Below are 17,004 nucleotides of genomic sequence, written 5' to 3' on the forward strand. Positions count from 1 at the left end.
TACTGAGAGTTCGATTGTACTGTGTAAGAATCATCGAGCAGGGTTGTCATTGAACTGGAACTTGATGGAGGGGCTGCTGTAATTACCTGTAAGCCTTGTCACTTTATCGGGCAGGCGGTCAAAGATTGAAGAGGCGCCTGCTGCATTCAGCGGCCGAAGCGATCGTGAAAGTGGGGCCGAGATTTCACTTTGCTGTATCAGACGTTTCCTGCATTTTTCATCGCAGAACAATGAATTTCTCGAGAGTGAATGAGGCGGCTTCCAACCATTGTTGTTCACAACCCGAACGGGAAATCTCAACATGGCCATCGACAAGAAGAGGAAACGGAATGAAGGGCATGGCAAACGCTCCAAAGCGCCGCCTGCCAGTTCCAAGCGTCAAAAGTCGAATTCTGGGAAGCGCGTCGTTAACGTCGATGCACTTCCCTGGAAGTCGGTCGATGTGCCAGAAATGTTCGATGATGCCGAAGGCTTTTACGGCTTGGAGGAGGTTGAGGGTGTTGAGGTCGTGCGCGAGGGCGGCACTGTCAAATTTGTGAGTCTTGTAAATCTCTCGTACTCGGAATACCGCGCTTACGCTCGATTCAGGTGACTGCTGCTGACGCAGAGTCGGAGGAAGACAGTGAGGAGTTTGAGGGTTTTGATGACCCCCCAGAGGATGCCCAAGTATCTCCAGAGGGGACAGAGGTGAAGGGCTCGGCATCAGAAGAACCTGCAGCACCGGAGGCCTCGGCCAAGGAGCCTAAGGCTGCAAAGAAAGCCACCGGGGCCGATGGGAAAGACGCCCCGAAGAGGGACGCCGAGACCCAAAAGAAGGACAAGAAGAGAGGAAAGAAAGAAAAGCAGAGCTCCAAAGTCGAATCAGCAAATGGTGACCCCGAACTGGAAGCGAACGTCTTTGCCCAAGCGGCTAGCCTCGCCGAGGCCCCGGCCGAGGACAACGATCTCGACATGTCCGAGTGGGTTCCGCTTGGTCTTTCTCCCCAGGTGCTGTCGGCGATTGCGCGCCTCAAGTTCGCCAAGCCGACCGCGATCCAAGCCAAGGCGATTCCGCACATCATGAATGGCCACGATCTCATTGGAAAGGCAGCCACCGGTTCGGGGAAAACGCTAGCCTTTGGGATTCCTATCGTGGAGAGCTGGCTGGCCAGAAGAGCCGAGGCGCAAACTACCGACAAGAAGCAGCCCATCGCTTTGATCCTTTCGCCCACTCGAGAACTCGCCCATCAGATCCGCGATCACCTGAAGGAACTCTGTGCCGGGCTCACCACCGGCCCCTACGTCTGCTCAGTAACCGGCGGCCTCGCGGTTCAGAAGCAGCAGCGTCAGTTTGAGAAGGCCGACATCTTGGTCGGGACGCCCGGCAGAATGTGGGAGCTGGCGAGCTCGAGCAACTCGGTACTTGGGGCGTTGAGGGGTATCAGTTTCCTGGTTGTCGACGAAGCCGACCGGCTGCTGAAGGACGGGCACTTCAAGGAAGCCGAGGAGATCATGAATGCTCTGGACAGGAAAGCGCCCGGGGAGGAGGTGGTGGAGGACGAAGGGGATTCGGACGACGAGACGCCGCGGCACAACCGGCAGACCCTCGTGTTCTCGGCGACTTTCAACAAGAACCTCCAGCAGAAGCTCGCCGGCAAGGCCCGCTACAACCTCATGGGCGACGCCGAGTCGCTCGAGTACCTCCTGAAGAAGCTCAACTTTCGCGAGCCGCGCCCCAAATTCGTCGACACCAATCCGGTCTCCCAGATGGCCGAGAACCTGAGGGAAGGCCTCATCCAGTGCGGCGACCTCGAAAAAGACCTCTTCCTCTACGCCGTCCTCCTCTTGCAGCCCACCCGCCGCGCGCTAGTATTTACCAACTCGATCAACACCGTCCGGCGTCTGACGCCCTTCCTGCAGGCTCTCAACCTCCCAGCCTTTGCCCTCCACTCCGACATGGAGCAAAAAGCCCGCCTCCGCTCGATCGAGCGGTTCAGAGCGGGCGCCAACGCCGCCAATAACAAGAAGAACAACCCCGCGCCGTCGTCCTCGCCACCGGCGTCTTCCATCCTCGTCGCGACCGACGTGGCCGCCCGCGGCCTCGACATACCCGAGATCGACCTCGTCATCCACTACCACGTCCCGCGCACGGCGGACGACTACGTGCACCGGTCGGGCCGGACGGCGCGCGCCAACCACTCGGGCATCTCGATCCTCCTGTGCGGGCCGAAAGAGGCCGTGCCGACGCGGCGGCTCATCGCCAAGGTGCACGCGGCCGCGGCCGCGCACATGCCGCGGGCCAAGCTGGCCAGCAGCGCCGGCGTCGGGGTCCAGACGGTCGACATCGACCGGCGGCTGGTGGCGCACCTGCGGCCGCGGGTGACGCTGGCCAAGAAGATCACCGAGACGACGATCGCCAAGGAGCGCGGGGCCAAGGAGGAGGACTGGCTGCGGAAGGCGGCCGACGAGCTCGGGGTCGAGTACGACCCGGACGAGCTGGAGGCGGCCGGCTCGTGGAAGGGCCGCGGCAGCGGGAGGAAGATGCGGGAGAAGGAGGCGGCGGCGGTGAGCAAGGCCGAAGTGAAGCAGTGGCGGTGGGAGCTCAAGGAGCTGCTGAGCAAGAGAGTCAACACGGGAGTGAGCGAGAGGTATCTGAACGGCGTCGACGTGGATGCGCTCCTGAGGGGGGCGAGGGGGGAGTTTTTGGGTCAGGTTGAGGGGTTGGGATTGTAAAATTACGGGTTTTGCATAGGGATGGAAGGCGCCGTCAAAATACCAAAGTTATGCATTTTTTTTTCTTTCCGGCTTTCTCAATAAGGGGGGGGGCTGGACTTCGCCCCCAGTCCTCCACTCTCCTCGCGCCAACAACGCCATCCCCCGAGATGAACAGACAAACAACAAACACTATCTACCCCCTCCCCAACGCCGCCCAGCAACCCATCCCCCCCGATCCGGTCGGGGCAAGGCTGCCCACAACAACTTCCTCACCCTGACGCGCGACGCTGCCTTTCTCTCCCCACCCGCTGCTGCCCTTTCCAAAGGCTCAGTCTCAGTCCTGGTGCGGGCTGGAGAAAAAAAACTGGGCCGACGGGCCTCGGAGGCTTGCTCCTCGCGTCGCCCTTCTCCGACGCCGACGCTTCGGCACGGCCGGCGCTCTCCCCCGTGCGCGACGCAGTAAGCGTGTCCCCGGACAGCCTGGGCGACGGCGGTGGGCACGGCGGTGGGGAGGCGGAGGCATAATTCTCCCGCCGCCAGAAAGCGGGCTTGTGTGCCTGCTGCTGCTGTTGCCGCGCAGCCGCGGCAAGGGAGGTTGTGCAGTCCCCGGAGCAAAAGGGGCAAGGATGCGGGTTGCCGGCTGCCTTTCGGTTGAGCGCGGGCGTGGTGTGCGGCTTGGGCGGTGGTGGTGGTGGTCGTGCCTCGGGGAAGAGGAGGAGGCTCGTGACGAGGGATTTGAGCCGGAGCCGGAGCCGGAGCCGTCGTTGTCGTGGCCGTGGCCATCGCCGCCTCGTCCGGGCTTCCGCTGCCTCGTGGCTGCTGTTGTTGCCGGGCACAACACGAGCGTCGCCGGCGGCGGATGGATCCGCGAGCGGCATCTGCGAGAACGACGGGACGGTAACCACCGCGGTTGGACCGGCGTCTCCCGCCTCCTCCTCCTCCTCCGCCTCCTTCTCCTCCTCCTTCTCCTCCTCCTCGGCGAGGTGCTCCCACAGCGAGAGGGCTACCTCCTCGTGGATGGCGGGCACGCGGACAAGGCGCCGGCAGGCCAGCCAGCCCTCCTCGCGGGACAGCCTGCCGAGGGCGCGGAGCTCGGGCAGGGTGAGCCAGCAGTCGACCTTGATGTAATCGGCACGGTGAGACCAATGCCTGTCGATGAACTCTCTGATGGCCTGCTCGGCTTCCCAGGTAGGCAGCAACCCCGGATATGACTCCCTGGGTGGTGCCACGGGGGTGCTGACGGTAGACGAGGTACCAGAACCAGAATCTAGGGTGGTCGTGCTTGGGAAGTTGGAGGTTTTCATGAGACCAGTAGCCGACTCCGCTTTCGACAAGATACGGGCCGTGGTTGGCCTTGGTGCAGATGAGGAGGCCATATGCATTTGGAGAAAGCGAATGAGGGCATTGCCAGCCGTTGGCGTAGCAGATGCAGCCATTCTACTGCCGCCGTAGTGGTGGAGGCTGGGGGAGGAGGGAGGGACTGTTATGCAGCAGAAGGGCGACCACGAGCAGCTGACGGTTGTATTGGGTTGAGAGGGGGTTCTGGAGATACACTACGCGCAGTCGCTGATTCTTCTGCAAGAGAGACCTGATGCAGTCTGCATCTGACTGAAATAGCTACACCATCGGGGTGTAGTGGAGGTTGTTTTATGGCTCTGGAGGTGGCCCGGTTTAACGCAAGGCCATGCATCGTTGCTGCTTACCCCTTGTCTTTCACCTTGTCCTGACACTTGGGGCCCTTTTCCATTAACGGTGGCATCCGGAACAGCAGCAGTTGCGCTGAACAAGTGCCTTGAAAGTGGTGAGGAGGGTGACCAGGAGGGGCTGATATCGGGGCTCGGCCGGGGTCAAGTCGGAAACAACCCACCGTTAGAGGTTGACCAACCGGCTCCGAGCCTGCCAGGAAAGCCACATGGCTAGTGGGGTGAGAGTTTCGGCATGCTTTTCCGGGGAAACACATGGCCGGGTCCCAAAGCCGAGCCGGGGATGCAGTGCTTGTTTCCCGCAGAGAAGGGGGAACAAAGACCGCCATCTGTCGCAAGGTGCGTGCAAACCTGGCTCGCCAGGGTGTATGAACCAGAGAGCCGATTCCCCTCAAGGGTCTGAATATTGCATTGACGGTGTGTTAGTCTCTTGGAGCATCTCTCTTCTCCGGTACAAAACCTTTGTCAGCCAAGTTCCTCTCAAATCGGAAGCCGGGAGCCCAGCCCCGAGAGTCCGTGATCAAAGAAAGACGACGCATGTGGCTGCGCGCGAAGTTCATCCGGCAGCGGACAAGAAACAACAGCCTACACAGTAAATGGCCGGAAAGAACTAGGAGACGGAGAAGCGTCCTTCCAAGCCCGTACTCCCTCCTCCGTCGTTATCGTTTCAGGTAATCAGAGTCTGGCGACACTCATCAACTGTTGCGTCTTCAGCTCAGGGCCACCCGTCTTGGTCTGCGACGCCCATGTGAGCACATTTTCGAAAGGCTAGCAATCAGGACTTCCTTTCAAAGGCGAATACCCTCATACCTCGACCCACAAGTATTTACACCCAAAGCTCTGCAAGTACATACTGCTGCTCCAGTCAGACCGACGTGGGTTCTGCAGTAGTGCCGTGCGCACCGGATCGTGGGACCGCACCCAGTATATCCAGCTTTTTGGGAATGAGCCACGGATAGCGGTCGGCTTGGTTGACTATTCAATAGCCCAGGTATCGAGTCGGTGCGACGGCCGTTGAGGATATGGGGTAGTAGCGTGGGCGCAGTAAGGTATCAGCATGTCTAAAAATGCAGTCAACCAGACATTAGATGCAAACGACAGGAATTAAAATACGTTACATGTGCTTGTAGAGTCTGTATTAGGCAAGCAAAAAAATAAAAAAAAGGTAGGGGCGCATTTGAGCGGCAGCGGCGAGGAGGGCCGGTTGCAGTTGGATTGAGGTAACTTAGTACAGTAAGTAGCCTGGTAAATTTAACACCGAACTGTGGTTTGAGCCGCTTTTCAGTACGAAGATACGTACCATATCCACTCTTCCCTTGTCATGCAAGGTCAGTACGAAATACAGCACTCCCCACACCACTTTAGGTCCCTACCTTACCTACCTTAGATCCTTGCCTACGCACATATCCACCCGACCTTCCATGCCTTACGTCAGGCGGAAACTTATATGTATGGCCCTACCTTGTGTTTCGTAGTTGTACAGTACATACACCAGGTACCTACGTCAAGGTGCGGACCTAGTGCAGGGTAGAGTACGTACCTTACCTGTATGAGCGTACATACAGTACTGTACTCTGTAATGCACTAGTTCATTCATACGGGCCCGCAAGGGACCGCCCACGTCACAGCCTTGGAGCGGCCCGAGGGCAACCGTTGCGTTCCGAGTGGAACTGCGATTGACAGGCAAGGACGACCTTCTAGCCAAGGTCTGGGGAAAATGGAACCGTCAGGCAACCAGCAACCATTGCGATTCTGAGTCGCGACTTAGGCGCATCGAGATTTCCGTCTGTTCGAGACTTATTCCACTGACCTACTGCTTCGTACCTGGGTACCAAGCACATACTTATACATACAGTACACCTGGCAAGCTGCGCTGCTTCTGCCATTATCTCCTACTTGACCGCCACCCAAGAGCCATCCTTCCATCTATCCATCGGACCAGAATTTCGAGCACGCACTGATTCGGCAGCATTCGGCAGCGTTCGCTCTCCGCCTTTTTTTTTGGCCCTGCATCCAAGATCCATCCGGGTTAAGGACGGTGTAAGCAGAAGTTGATTCATCACAGCAGCCAGCGGGAGTTTGTAGGATAGCCGCTACCCGCATCCTCGGCCTCCGCGTCTACGCGACTTTCTTCGACCGCTGTCATGTCGGAAGCCTACCCAAGCCCGCAACTCACAGGTGTTGGCCGTCCACCGCGAAGTGGCCGGATCTCCTCGAGCCCCTCTCTCCACGAGACGCAGCGCCCCCGCTCGCTGCATCTGCTCGTCGCCGCCAATGGCTCAAGGGACGTGGCGTTTGCGGAGGCCATCACCGTCCGCCTTTCCAAAGAACCCCAGATCTCCACAAGAGCCATCGTCGACGACATGACACACAGGCTGGCGCAGGAGATCATCGTGCTCCAGAATCAGAGCTTGAGGAGGGGCTCCCCGGACGGCCCGAGTCCTAGGGACATCGAGTCGTGTCAGCAATCGGCGTCCGAGCTGGTCGAGTGGGCCGACCTGCTCGTCCTCGCGCCTGTCGACGCCGACACCCTCGCCAAGATGATGTGCGGCATCTCGGACACCCTGCTGCTCGAGGTGCTCCGGAGCTGGGACGCCTCCAAACGGATCATTATGGTGCCCGGCATGAGCACCCAGATGTGGGAGAACCCCGTCACCAAGCGCCAGATGAGCAAGCTGCACCGCAAGTGGGGTTGGATCCGGGTCATGCCCCCGATCCTCTGGCATTACGATAAGAGCCCCCATCCCAAGCGCATCGTCGAGTGGGACGGCTTCAACGAGCTACTCGGCATCATCAAGAACCAGGCCGACTTTCTCAAGCTGGGCCACGACATGGAGATCAGCGCCCAGCCGGGCACGCCCCCGGCGATGAGAGCGAAAGCCCGGAGCACCCTCCCACCCGAGATCTGGAGCATGATCCTCGAGTTCACCAACGACTGGGAGCTCGCCACCTGCCTCGGCGTCTATACGAACCTCGAGATGCCCACCAGCCAGGGCTGGCGGCGCGAGCCCAAGGACCCCAATGACCCGCTCCAGGTCTTCATGCACTCGCTGGAATGGACCCTCCTCACCGCCGACACCAAGGCGGTCTGCGACAAGCTCGCCCACGCCCCGCCCACCTTCCACGACCTCTCGGCGCTCGCCGTCCACCTCATCTTCAAGTTCTCCCTCACGGGCGTGCTCACCTACATCGAGGCCAACCTCCCTCACATCTTCAAGTGCTTCGACGGCAAGACGATCCCGACCAAGGCGTCGGCCTACTACGGCCGCACCGAAATTCTCGACTGGTGGGCCCGTTCGCCCTCGTTCCTCGAGAAACAGTACGACGTCGAGGCGCTCAACCACGCCTCGGGTCACGGCTTCGTGCACATTCTCGACTGGTGGCGCCGCTCCGGCCTGCCCCTCAAGTACGACGAGCAGGCCTTCGAGGCGGCCTCGGCCAAGGGCCACGTGCACGTGCTCGAGTGGTGGCGCGAGGCAGGCCGGCAGGACCCCTCCATCGTCATCAAGCCCGGCCGGTCGCTGCTCGCCGCCGCCCAGTGGGGCCAGGTCGCCGTCATCCGCTGGTGGGAGGAGAGCGGCATTCCCGTCGGTCACCAGGACGCCGTGTGCAAGATGGCGAGCCGCTGGGGGCAGGTCAAGGTGCTGGACCTGTGGCGCCAGCTGAGGGGGGACGACAAGTTCCAGTTCGACAACCAGATCCTGATCGAGGCCACCCTGCACGCGCACATACCCGTGCTGGAGTGGTGGCGCCAGTACGCGCACGGGGAACTGCCGGGCATGGGCGGCCGCAAGGGGAACAGGGTGGAATACAAGACGATGGACGTCGAGGAGGCGTTGGAGGATTCGCTGGGCGATCAGACCAAGGTCAGGAGGTGGTGGGCCGAGAACGGTCTCAACTTGGGACTCGGCACAAGCGAGTGGATGAAAATACGGTATTTGTGAAGGGAAAAAAGAAGGGGAAAAGGAGAGGAAAAGGAGGGTAATGGGGGGGGGGAGGTTGCACATTTACAGGCGCAGGGGAGACTACGAACTGATATCAACAGGTGTTGGAATTTAGGACAAAAAAAACGAGGCAAAATGAGCATATGATTTCGCATTGGGGCTGGCTGGGGGTATCTCCTTCTAAAGTGAATGAAAAAAAAAAAATCAGAGGAAAAGCAACAGGTGAAAAACATGTACATCAAGCAAACTTGGCCGGATTACTGGGTATTATCCTCCTCAGCACATCAATCTGGCGCGCGAGCCCCTTGTTCTTCAGCTCGGCCACCCCGCGCTTGTCCGTCCTCCGCATCCCGTTGGAGTACACCACGGTAAAGTCGGGCACCACCTCCCCGGCGGCAATCTCGGTATGCGGAGTCAGGGTGCAGTGCTGTCCACACCTTGTGTCAGCATGGTTGTCTTTTATTTTTCCCAAGAGAGAAGAAAGGAAGGAGGGTTTTAAAATAAGAAGTAGGGGAGAGAGGCACACACACACCTTTCCAATCACAGCCCCCGCCCCGACCTTGGCCCCGACGCCAACGACGGTGCCCTCGCCGATGAAGGTGTCGCCCGCCTCCACGGCCGCGCCGACCTCGACGGTGACGTAGTCGGCCAGCGTGACGGCCGCCTCGGTGACGCGGCCGGACGCGCCCACGGCGCCCACCGTCGCCCGCTCGTGCACGACGCAGCGCCGCCCGATCGTGACGCGCCCCGCGAGCGAGTCGAGCCGGGCGCGCGGGTGCACCACGCTCTCGCTGTGGATCGTGATCGGGTGCGTGCCCGTCAGCACGGCCGAGTCGGCGATCACGATGGACGAGGAGAACTGCACGGGTGGTTTGGGGCCCGAGGATACCGGGGGGAGCATGGAGTGCCGTTTGGAGGACATGTTTGCGTTGTCGTTCTCTCTCTCTCTCTCGATCTACCGTGTATATTTGTGTAAAGTCCCTCGAATTGAAAATTAGTTATCCTGCTATGGCGATGCCGGCGGTATTGGTTGTGGTGATGTTATCCGTAGTGTGGCTGGCCATGGTTATTGACGTGACTGCATTTCGATCCGCCGCAACGGGCTGCGAACGCGCTGCGCGTTTGAGCTGTGTGCCAAAGAACAAGTCAAAAAGAATGCAATTGTTTTGATGAGCTTCCCCACAGGGCACTGCGTCAGTGGTCTTGGCACATTCCCGCCACAGCTTCGAGCAGAAACCCAGAGCACCCACCACAGCCGGAACCCGCAGCCAATCAGCGTGCTCCCGAAACCAAACGACAGAAAGGCGCTCAACTCGGTGCAACTGCCCCCATCGCCACGAACGAGGCCAACCTCATCTCGTCCCAACGAAACCCCGACAGTCTTCCCCGGCCGCGGCCAATTGGCATCCCACACCTCTGCTCTGCCGGGCAGAGAGACCATTCGCCATTCGCCATGCTGTCACGAACTGCGGCGCCGACCAAGGCGTCGACAAGGACGATCTCGAGCGCCGTTTCGGCCATTTCCACGACGACACCTTCGCAATGCCGCTCCTTCGCTACCGTCCAGGACGCCAATGCCGCCGCCACGGTCCGCACCTACGGCGGCCTGCGTGATCAGGACCGCATCTTCCAGAACCTCTACGGCCGCTTCCCGCCCGACCTCAAGCACGCCAAGAAGATGGGCGACTGGCACAAGACCAAGGAGATCCTCCTCAAGGGCCACGACTGGATCATCAACGAGATCAAGACTTCCGGCCTGCGCGGGCGCGGTGGTGCCGGTTTCCCTTCGGGCCTGAAATGGGTGCGTACCGGATTTCTTTCTTTCATTCCCCCCCCCCCCCCTTCTCTCTTTCTCCCCCATGGCTAGTGGCTATGGAGAGAGAGAGAGGAGGGAAGAAAAACAAAACAACTGGTCGATTGTCCATTTAGCTGACCAACCGCGCGCCCGCAGTCGTTCATGAACTTTAAGGACTGGGACAAGGACAACAAGCCGAGGTACCTGGTGGTCAACGCCGACGAGGGTGAGCCGGGCACCTGCAAGGACCGCGAGATCATGCGCAAGGACCCCCACAAGCTGGTCGAGGGCTGCCTGGTCGCCGGCCGGGCCATGAACGCCTCGGCCGCCTACATCTACATCCGCGGCGAGTTCGTCCAGGAGGCCGCCATCCTGCAGAACGCCATCAACGAGGCCTACGCCGAGGGCCTCATTGGCAAGAACGCCTGCGGCTCGGGCTACGACTTTGACGTCTACATCCACCGCGGCGCCGGCGCCTACGTCTGCGGCGAGGAGACCAGCCTGATCGAGTCGCTCGAGGGCAAGCCGGGCAAGCCGCGCCTCAAGCCGCCGTTCCCGGCCGCCGTCGGCCTCTTCGGCTGCCCGTCCACCGTCGCCAACGTGGAGACGGTGGCGGTGGCGCCGACCATCTGCCGGCGCGGCGGCAGCTGGTTCGCGTCCTTTGGGCGCGAGCGCAACCAGGGCACCAAGCTCTTCTGCATCAGCGGGCACGTCAACAACCCGTGCACGGTCGAGGAGGAGATGAGCATCCCGATGCGCGAGCTGATCGAGAAGCACTGCGGCGGCGTCCGCGGCGGTTGGGACAACCTCCAGGCCGTCATCCCGGGCGGCTCCTCGACCCCGATCCTGCCCAAGCACGTGTGCGACGACCAGCTGATGGACTTTGACGCGCTCAAGGACAGCCAGTCCGGCCTGGGCACCGCCGCCGTCATCGTCATGGACAAGAGCGCCGATGTGGTCCGCGCCATCTCCCGCCTGAGCCACTTCTACCGCCACGAGTCGTGCGGCCAGTGCACCCCCTGCCGCGAGGGCTCCAAGTGGACCGAGCAGATCATGAAGCGCTTCGAGAAGGGCATGGGCCGCGAGCGCGAGATCGACATGCTGCAGGAGCTGACCAAGCAGGTCGAGGGGCATACCATTTGCGGTACGTTTTTTGTCTTTTTTCTTCTCAAATTTCTTTTTTTTCTTTATTCCCCTTCCTTTTGACTTGCTCCTTTGATTCATCGAGAGTATTGTTGATGCTGACTGTTTTTTGTTTTTTCTTCTCTTCCCCCCCTTCTAGCTCTTGGCGAAGCCTTCGCCTGGCCCATCCAGGGCCTGATCCGCCACTTCCGCCCCGAGCTGGAGGCCCGCATGCAAAAGTTCGCCAAGGAGACGGGCGGCGAGGCGCTGGCCGGCGGCTGGACCCACAACGCCAGGGAGCAGGGCAAGCTCGTCTCGCCGGGTATGTAAAAAGGGGGGGATGGTTGCTAGACCGAGTGGCCAAAACGGTCTGAGCGGGTTGATGGAGGAGTGGTGCGTCCTGTACACTGCATTGTACATAGGCCTAAGTTCGCCATAGAGCGCCCGCGCGGGCTGTACTTGTTTACTTTGTCGAGTCCGAGCGGCCGATTTCGAGGCGGACGGGTCTTGGTTGGGAATGTCCCTTGTGAAGATGTGCCTCGGGGTTTCCTGCATATAGAACTCAGCGTTCCATCCACTGCGCTGCCATTCTTGTGCAGAAGGACTACGGATCTTTAAGCCTTCTGCTGCTCCTCGGCCATACTGACGAAAGCAGTGCTTCTTTGAGAGAGTCTCCTCTGTCTTTCGAGTTGGTACCAACCAGACCCTCCACTTTCTTACTATGTACTTATCGTAAGAGCTCGCCATTAAGCCGGAATAGCCAAAGCGGTTTCTGGTTGGTGAACTTTTTCTGAGGCAACAAACACGTGGTTGTGCCGTTATGGACAATCGAATCTATTGTAACCACTACCGCGGTCGCGGAGCAGAGCAAGCTTCAGTGGCGCGGGCGCCGTTGTCGAAGAAAGGGCTCGAAAGCGCTACCTTGTCAGCGCCATCGCAAAGCTGATATGCAACCGTGAGGTAGCTCGGGATATTCCCGGTTAATGTACTGTACGGTACAAAAGACCTATTGATTGCATGGGGGAGCACGGGCATCCAACGGAAAGGTAAACGCCGTTGAATGGAGAAGTTGCAAGCCAGCGGCAAGAGCTAGGTAGCATTACGACCAAGCCGAACCGGCTACCGCGACGCGGCCCTCGTCGGAGTATGGATAAACACGGCCTCGAACTATGTCGGTTCGACCGGACCATTCAAGTCTGGTATCGTTACTGTTCCGGATGGATCTGGGGGGAGGGTTCCACGTTCCAAATGGGACCCCCAAATATAAACAGATATGTCAGGGGAAGCATGGGCCTGGTTCAAGGAAAATGTCCTCCCACCATGTGTGGTGCCTGGATTGAAGGCTAGATGAGTGGCGGGATGGTTCGGCGGTGAGAAGCCTGGGTATGGCGATAATGAGGGTAACGAAGAAGAGAGGGGGTTCCTGAAGTATCAGCATGCGGATATTCGTCGGGCTTTTCCTCGGAAACCAAGGCTGAATACACTGCAACTGTGCATATAGGAAAGAGTGAAGGAGACTGTGGCAAGCACGGACTGCAGATGTGACGCCCTAGAGCCATGGAATGTATGGGATACGGAAACCTGGCACATTGTTTACACTGTTCAATACTAGTGTAAGTAATCCGTACAGGTGCAGTTAAATAACGTTACTGGTGATCTCAGGGGTTCAAGAGTGGGGCTGCCAAGGGAAAGTTGCAGGCAAAAAGATGCAAAGAAGCGGAAAACTATTAATCTGTACGGAGTACTAGTTAGTAAACAAGACTGTTCCGCTTCCCGACCGCGTTTCCCCCGGACATCTGGCGACGACAACGACACTGGGCGTGGGCTGGCCAATGCTGATACAGACCATATACTGTCATATCCCGGAGTAGGAAAGATCACCAACAAAGATGACAAGCGGCATCACTGTGTTCGAGCAGTTTGTGAGGTTTGGGACCGATGCCTGTACGTGATAAAAAAGAGAGTTCGCAAATCGAGTCTCGACCTCATTTCAACTCAACCACAAAGACGAAAATCCGTGGCTAAGCTGACCACCACTTTTCCCCTTTTTAATGTCTAGCAGACGGCATAGAGCGCCTTCTCCGGCTGCTTCAGGCCCTCACAACCATCCTCCTCCATTTCCCTACTCTCTCCTACTGGTTCCTGGTCTTCCTTGCCCCTTTTTCTTCCCTCCCAGCAACACTCAAAACATCCCCCACCACTATCAGCCCTACCACGCTCACCCTTCTCCGCAAACGCCTTGCCTCCCTCCGCCAGGCCGTCCGCCTCTTCCGCTTCCTCGACTCCTTCGCCGCCGCCTGGTCCGTCCTCTCCTCTCTCCAGGAGCAACCACCACCGCAAGCTCAATCACAGCCACAGGCACGTCACGACGAGAAGGAGGGGCGCCAAGGCGGCCCGACGAAGAGAACGCCAGCGACGCCGGGACCAGCGGCAGGCGTCGTCGTCGCCGTCGTCGTCGAAAAGTGGCTGGACTTTGGCAGCAAGTCCTTCACGGGCATGTACCTCCTTCTGGAGAGCGCCGTCTTCGTCGAGGCGGTGCTGGACGTGCCGGGCCTGCGCGTCTGGGATTCGCCCGAGGCAGTGGTGCGGCTGGTGCTCGACGGGCAGCGGTTCTGGTTCGCCGGCCTGGTGTGCGGCATCCTGGCCGCCGCGGTCCGATTGGCGAGGTCAGGTGGCGGGGCCCGGGGCGGAACGGGGCAGGTGGGAGGGGGCAAGGACGGCGACAGTAAGGATGGTGGGGAGGAGAACGACGACGAAGAGGAGGAGGAGGAGGAGGAGGTGAGAGAGGAAAGGAAGGCGGCGAGGAGGAAGGTGGTCAGGAGGTTGGCGGCGGATATCATGGATCTGGCCGTGCCTGGGTCGGTGGTGGGATGGGTGCCGTTGGCCCCCGGGTACGTGGCCGTCTTGATGTTCGGTAGCACCATCTTGACGGGGATGGAAGTCTGGGAGAGATGCGGGAGGGAGCTGGCCGCGCAGAGGGCAGCTACCATGGCGCGGCCATGATGCTCTCTCAAGAACTTCTTCTTTCAATATTGGATTCGACGCTGTCTGATGGAAGAAACAAAATGATTACCATAGGCACCTAGTGATTCATATGCTGACGGAGCACAGGAGCCCTGAGAAACATGTGTCAGCATGGCACCAGCGCGCCATTGCAATGGTAATGAAACTTCACAAAAATAACTATGGAAATGTGAACGGATAACTTTGTGCTTGGAGCTTGTGGCATATTGACTATCCTGGCCAAAAAAAATACCCCATTCATCCTTGAGCCGGTCACGTCAGGTCCAAAGTAATTGTCATTATGTTTTCGACCTCGCAGTGAATGCTTGAGCCGCCCTAATCTCTGTTAGCATATCGAGTCTCGATGAATGTTTAAACCGTTGCACAGCGTGTGACGGCTTCTTCCACTCAGCAGAGAGAGCAGCAACCCCTGGGAAGAACCCCGCTCTCTCATGCAAGGGACGCTGTGGGGGCACTTCTCGGACCCACAGATTCTATCCGGCAGAAAAAGTAGGAAAAAAAGGCGGTGAGGCGCGTAACCCGGAAGCAAAACCTCTAAATTTTTCAGAGCTTTTTTGAGAAAAGAAGCACGCGCCTGCCCTTGAACAGCCTTGTTCACCTTCGCCTACCGAGAAGATTGTGCAGGGGCTGTGACAGCCGCTTTCCCCGACTCACAACGCGATCCTCGCCCATGTCGGCCCCGCCAGCCTGGCTATTTTCCAACAATTCTGCACTGACCGCGCAAAAACCAGCCACTCAGAGCAGCACATCCACGATGCCGGGAAACAAGAAGCCCAAGGCCAGCGGGTCCCAGAAGAAGGGCCCCGCGGCCGCCGAGAAGTCCGGATCGACCGCGGAGCCGCCTGCGCAGCTCCTCGATATGGTCGAATCGTTCCTTTCTGAGCACGACTTTTCCGACGCCCATCGCGCGTTCACGAAGCAGCGGGCCAAGAAGGGCTGGAAGAGCGAGAAGTCGGACGTCGCTGGGAAGGATTCTCTCGTTTCTGTCTTCAACGCCTGGAAGACTTCTTCTCAGAAGGCTACTACCGCGACAGCGGCCAGGGCCAGCAGTGATGAGAGCAGCAGTAGCGGCGAGAGCAGCAGTAGCGAGTCGGAATCATCGGACAGCGACACCGACAGCGATAGCGACGACAATACCGATGTGGAAATGAAAGACGTAGCAGAGGAGGAGTCCTCGAGCGCTGACTCGAGCAGCAGCAGCAGCAGCGACAGCGAGAGCGAGGACAAGAAAGAAACGGCGAAGCCTGCAGCTAACCCTCTCAAACGCAAGGCTGCTTCCGAGAGCAGTGACTCGTCCGACTCCGACTCCGATTCCAGCTCTGACGAGGAGGCTCCCGCGCCCAAGAAGCAGAAGATTGCCGCCGCCCCGGCCGCCAGCGAGTCTTCTGATTCTTCCTCCGACTCTTCCTCCGACTCTTCCTCCGACTCTGATTCGAGTTCCGACTCGAGTTCCGACTCGGATTCCGACTCCAGCTCCGAATCTGAGGCTGAGTCCAAGCCTGCGACCAAGAAGGCTGCGGCAAAGAAGGAAACGTCCAAGAAGAAGAAGACCGAATCGTCCTCCGAGTCTTCTTCTTCTTCTTCCTCCGAGTCCTCGTCCTCCGAGTCTTCGTCTTCTGAATCAGAGTCAGACTCGTCTTCCTCCGACTCCGATGACGAATCCGAGGACGAAGCCGAAGAAGCGGCCAAGGTCCCTCTCCCCGAGTCTGGTTCAGACTCCGACTCTTCTAGTGACTCCTCGTCGTCCGATTCCTCCTCAGATTCCGAGTCCGACTCGGAGAAGACCGAGACCAAGACCAAGACCAAGAGCGCCAAGTCCACCTCGCCAGCCGGCGGCGGCTCTGACTCCTCTGCCACCCTCGACCGGACCTCGCCCAAGGTCTATCCCGTGGACAAGTTTGCCCCGCTCCCGCCGGACCCGGCCACAGTTAAGACCAACAACCGCGGTAAGGGCGGCAACAACAACAACAACAACAACAACGGCAAGGTCAACCAACCCTTCTCGCGCGTCAACCGCAACATCCAGGTCGACCCGCGCTTCGCCTCCAACGCCTTTACCGGCCACGAATGGGGCCGCAAGGCCCACGAAGACTTGAGCGTTACGCGTGGCAAGGGCTTCACCAAGGAGAAGAACAAGAAGAAGAAGGGCAGTTACCGCGGTGGGCGGATCGATACAAACGCGAAGGGGGGCATCAAGTTTGACGACTAGACTCCTTTAGGAAGGTCACTTTAAACTATTTTTTTTTTTCATTGGCGTGAAGGGTTTCCCGGAGAGTGTCGCAGGCGTCCAAAAGCAGATATATATGGGTGGCTTCTGCTACACTTCCAATGTAGCTGGTTTATTAGGAGAGGCGCGATGTTTAGTTCGCCTGGTTAGGCACCTTAAGTAGACATGGCATAGCACGGAGTCTCGGGCAATCTGTGTTTTAGCTTAGATTCCGCGCCGGAATTCAGTTATAGAGGTAGCTTTAGATATTAGTCAACGACTATAGAGTGGCATTTTCGCAAAACGAGGCGATTCTTATCTCGCCTCAACGGGCATTCCAAATTACCCCACCGTTGTCATTTCTACATTGTCAGATATCCAACGTTTCTATCTCGAGTTTGAGGATTTCCGGCCGCACAGGTGTCTAAACCGTGCTGCTCGAAGGCTTTCCCGGGCCCGGTGCTCTCTCGAGGGCGTTAGGCTTCGAGCAGACGAGAATCAGCCTCAGGGGCTCGG

General features: G+C 58.9%; 7 protein-coding genes across 7 annotated transcripts; 5 read left to right on the top strand and 2 right to left on the bottom strand.

Moving 5' to 3' along the window:
• Nucleotides 1–107: 107 nt before the first annotated feature.
• MYCTH_2306707 (uncharacterized protein) lies at nt 108–2,838 on the top strand. The gene is made up of 2 exons (XM_003664131.1): nt 108–535; nt 589–2,838. The coding sequence occupies exons 1-2, from the start codon at nt 302–304 to the stop codon at nt 2,710–2,712; spliced, it is 2,358 nt and encodes a 785-aa protein (XP_003664179.1). The 5' UTR covers nt 108–301; the 3' UTR covers nt 2,713–2,838.
• Nucleotides 2,838–4,368, bottom strand: MYCTH_2306708 (uncharacterized protein). The gene has a single exon (XM_003664132.1). It carries the CDS (start codon nt 4,074–4,076, stop codon nt 2,964–2,966), a length of 1,113 nt encoding a protein of 370 aa, XP_003664180.1. The 5' UTR covers nt 4,077–4,368; the 3' UTR covers nt 2,838–2,963.
• Nucleotides 4,369–6,412: 2,044 nt separating this feature from the next.
• Nucleotides 6,413–8,460, top strand: MYCTH_2306709 (uncharacterized protein). The gene has a single exon (XM_003664133.1). The coding sequence runs from the start codon at nt 6,542–6,544 to the stop codon at nt 8,339–8,341; it is 1,800 nt and encodes a 599-aa protein (XP_003664181.1). The 5' UTR covers nt 6,413–6,541; the 3' UTR covers nt 8,342–8,460.
• MYCTH_2306711 (uncharacterized protein) lies at nt 8,461–9,498 on the bottom strand. Its single transcript, XM_003664134.1, has 2 exons — nt 8,874–9,498; nt 8,461–8,768 (listed from the first exon to the last, which is right to left on the bottom strand). The coding sequence occupies exons 1-2, from the start codon at nt 9,261–9,263 to the stop codon at nt 8,580–8,582; spliced, it is 579 nt and encodes a 192-aa protein (XP_003664182.1). The 5' UTR covers nt 9,264–9,498; the 3' UTR covers nt 8,461–8,579.
• A 120-nt stretch (nt 9,499–9,618) lies between these two features.
• MYCTH_2306712 (uncharacterized protein) lies at nt 9,619–12,135 on the top strand. Its single transcript, XM_003664135.1, has 3 exons — nt 9,619–10,142; nt 10,293–11,280; nt 11,419–12,135. Exons 1-3 carry the CDS (start codon nt 9,795–9,797, stop codon nt 11,586–11,588), a joined length of 1,506 nt encoding a protein of 501 aa, XP_003664183.1. The 5' UTR covers nt 9,619–9,794; the 3' UTR covers nt 11,589–12,135.
• An 876-nt stretch (nt 12,136–13,011) lies between these two features.
• MYCTH_2306713 (uncharacterized protein) lies at nt 13,012–14,433 on the top strand. The gene is made up of 2 exons (XM_003664136.1): nt 13,012–13,202; nt 13,321–14,433. Exons 1-2 carry the CDS (start codon nt 13,148–13,150, stop codon nt 14,259–14,261), a joined length of 996 nt encoding a protein of 331 aa, XP_003664184.1. The 5' UTR covers nt 13,012–13,147; the 3' UTR covers nt 14,262–14,433.
• A 418-nt stretch (nt 14,434–14,851) lies between these two features.
• MYCTH_2306714 (uncharacterized protein) lies at nt 14,852–16,805 on the top strand. Its single transcript, XM_003664137.1, has one exon. It carries the CDS (start codon nt 15,037–15,039, stop codon nt 16,489–16,491), a length of 1,455 nt encoding a protein of 484 aa, XP_003664185.1. The 5' UTR covers nt 14,852–15,036; the 3' UTR covers nt 16,492–16,805.
• Nucleotides 16,806–17,004: the final 199 nt, after the last annotated feature.

This window comes from Thermothelomyces thermophilus, chromosome 4 (assembly GCF_000226095.1).
Source record: "Thermothelomyces thermophilus ATCC 42464 chromosome 4, complete sequence".
Classification (NCBI taxonomy): Eukaryota; Fungi; Ascomycota; class Sordariomycetes; order Sordariales; family Chaetomiaceae; genus Thermothelomyces; species Thermothelomyces thermophilus.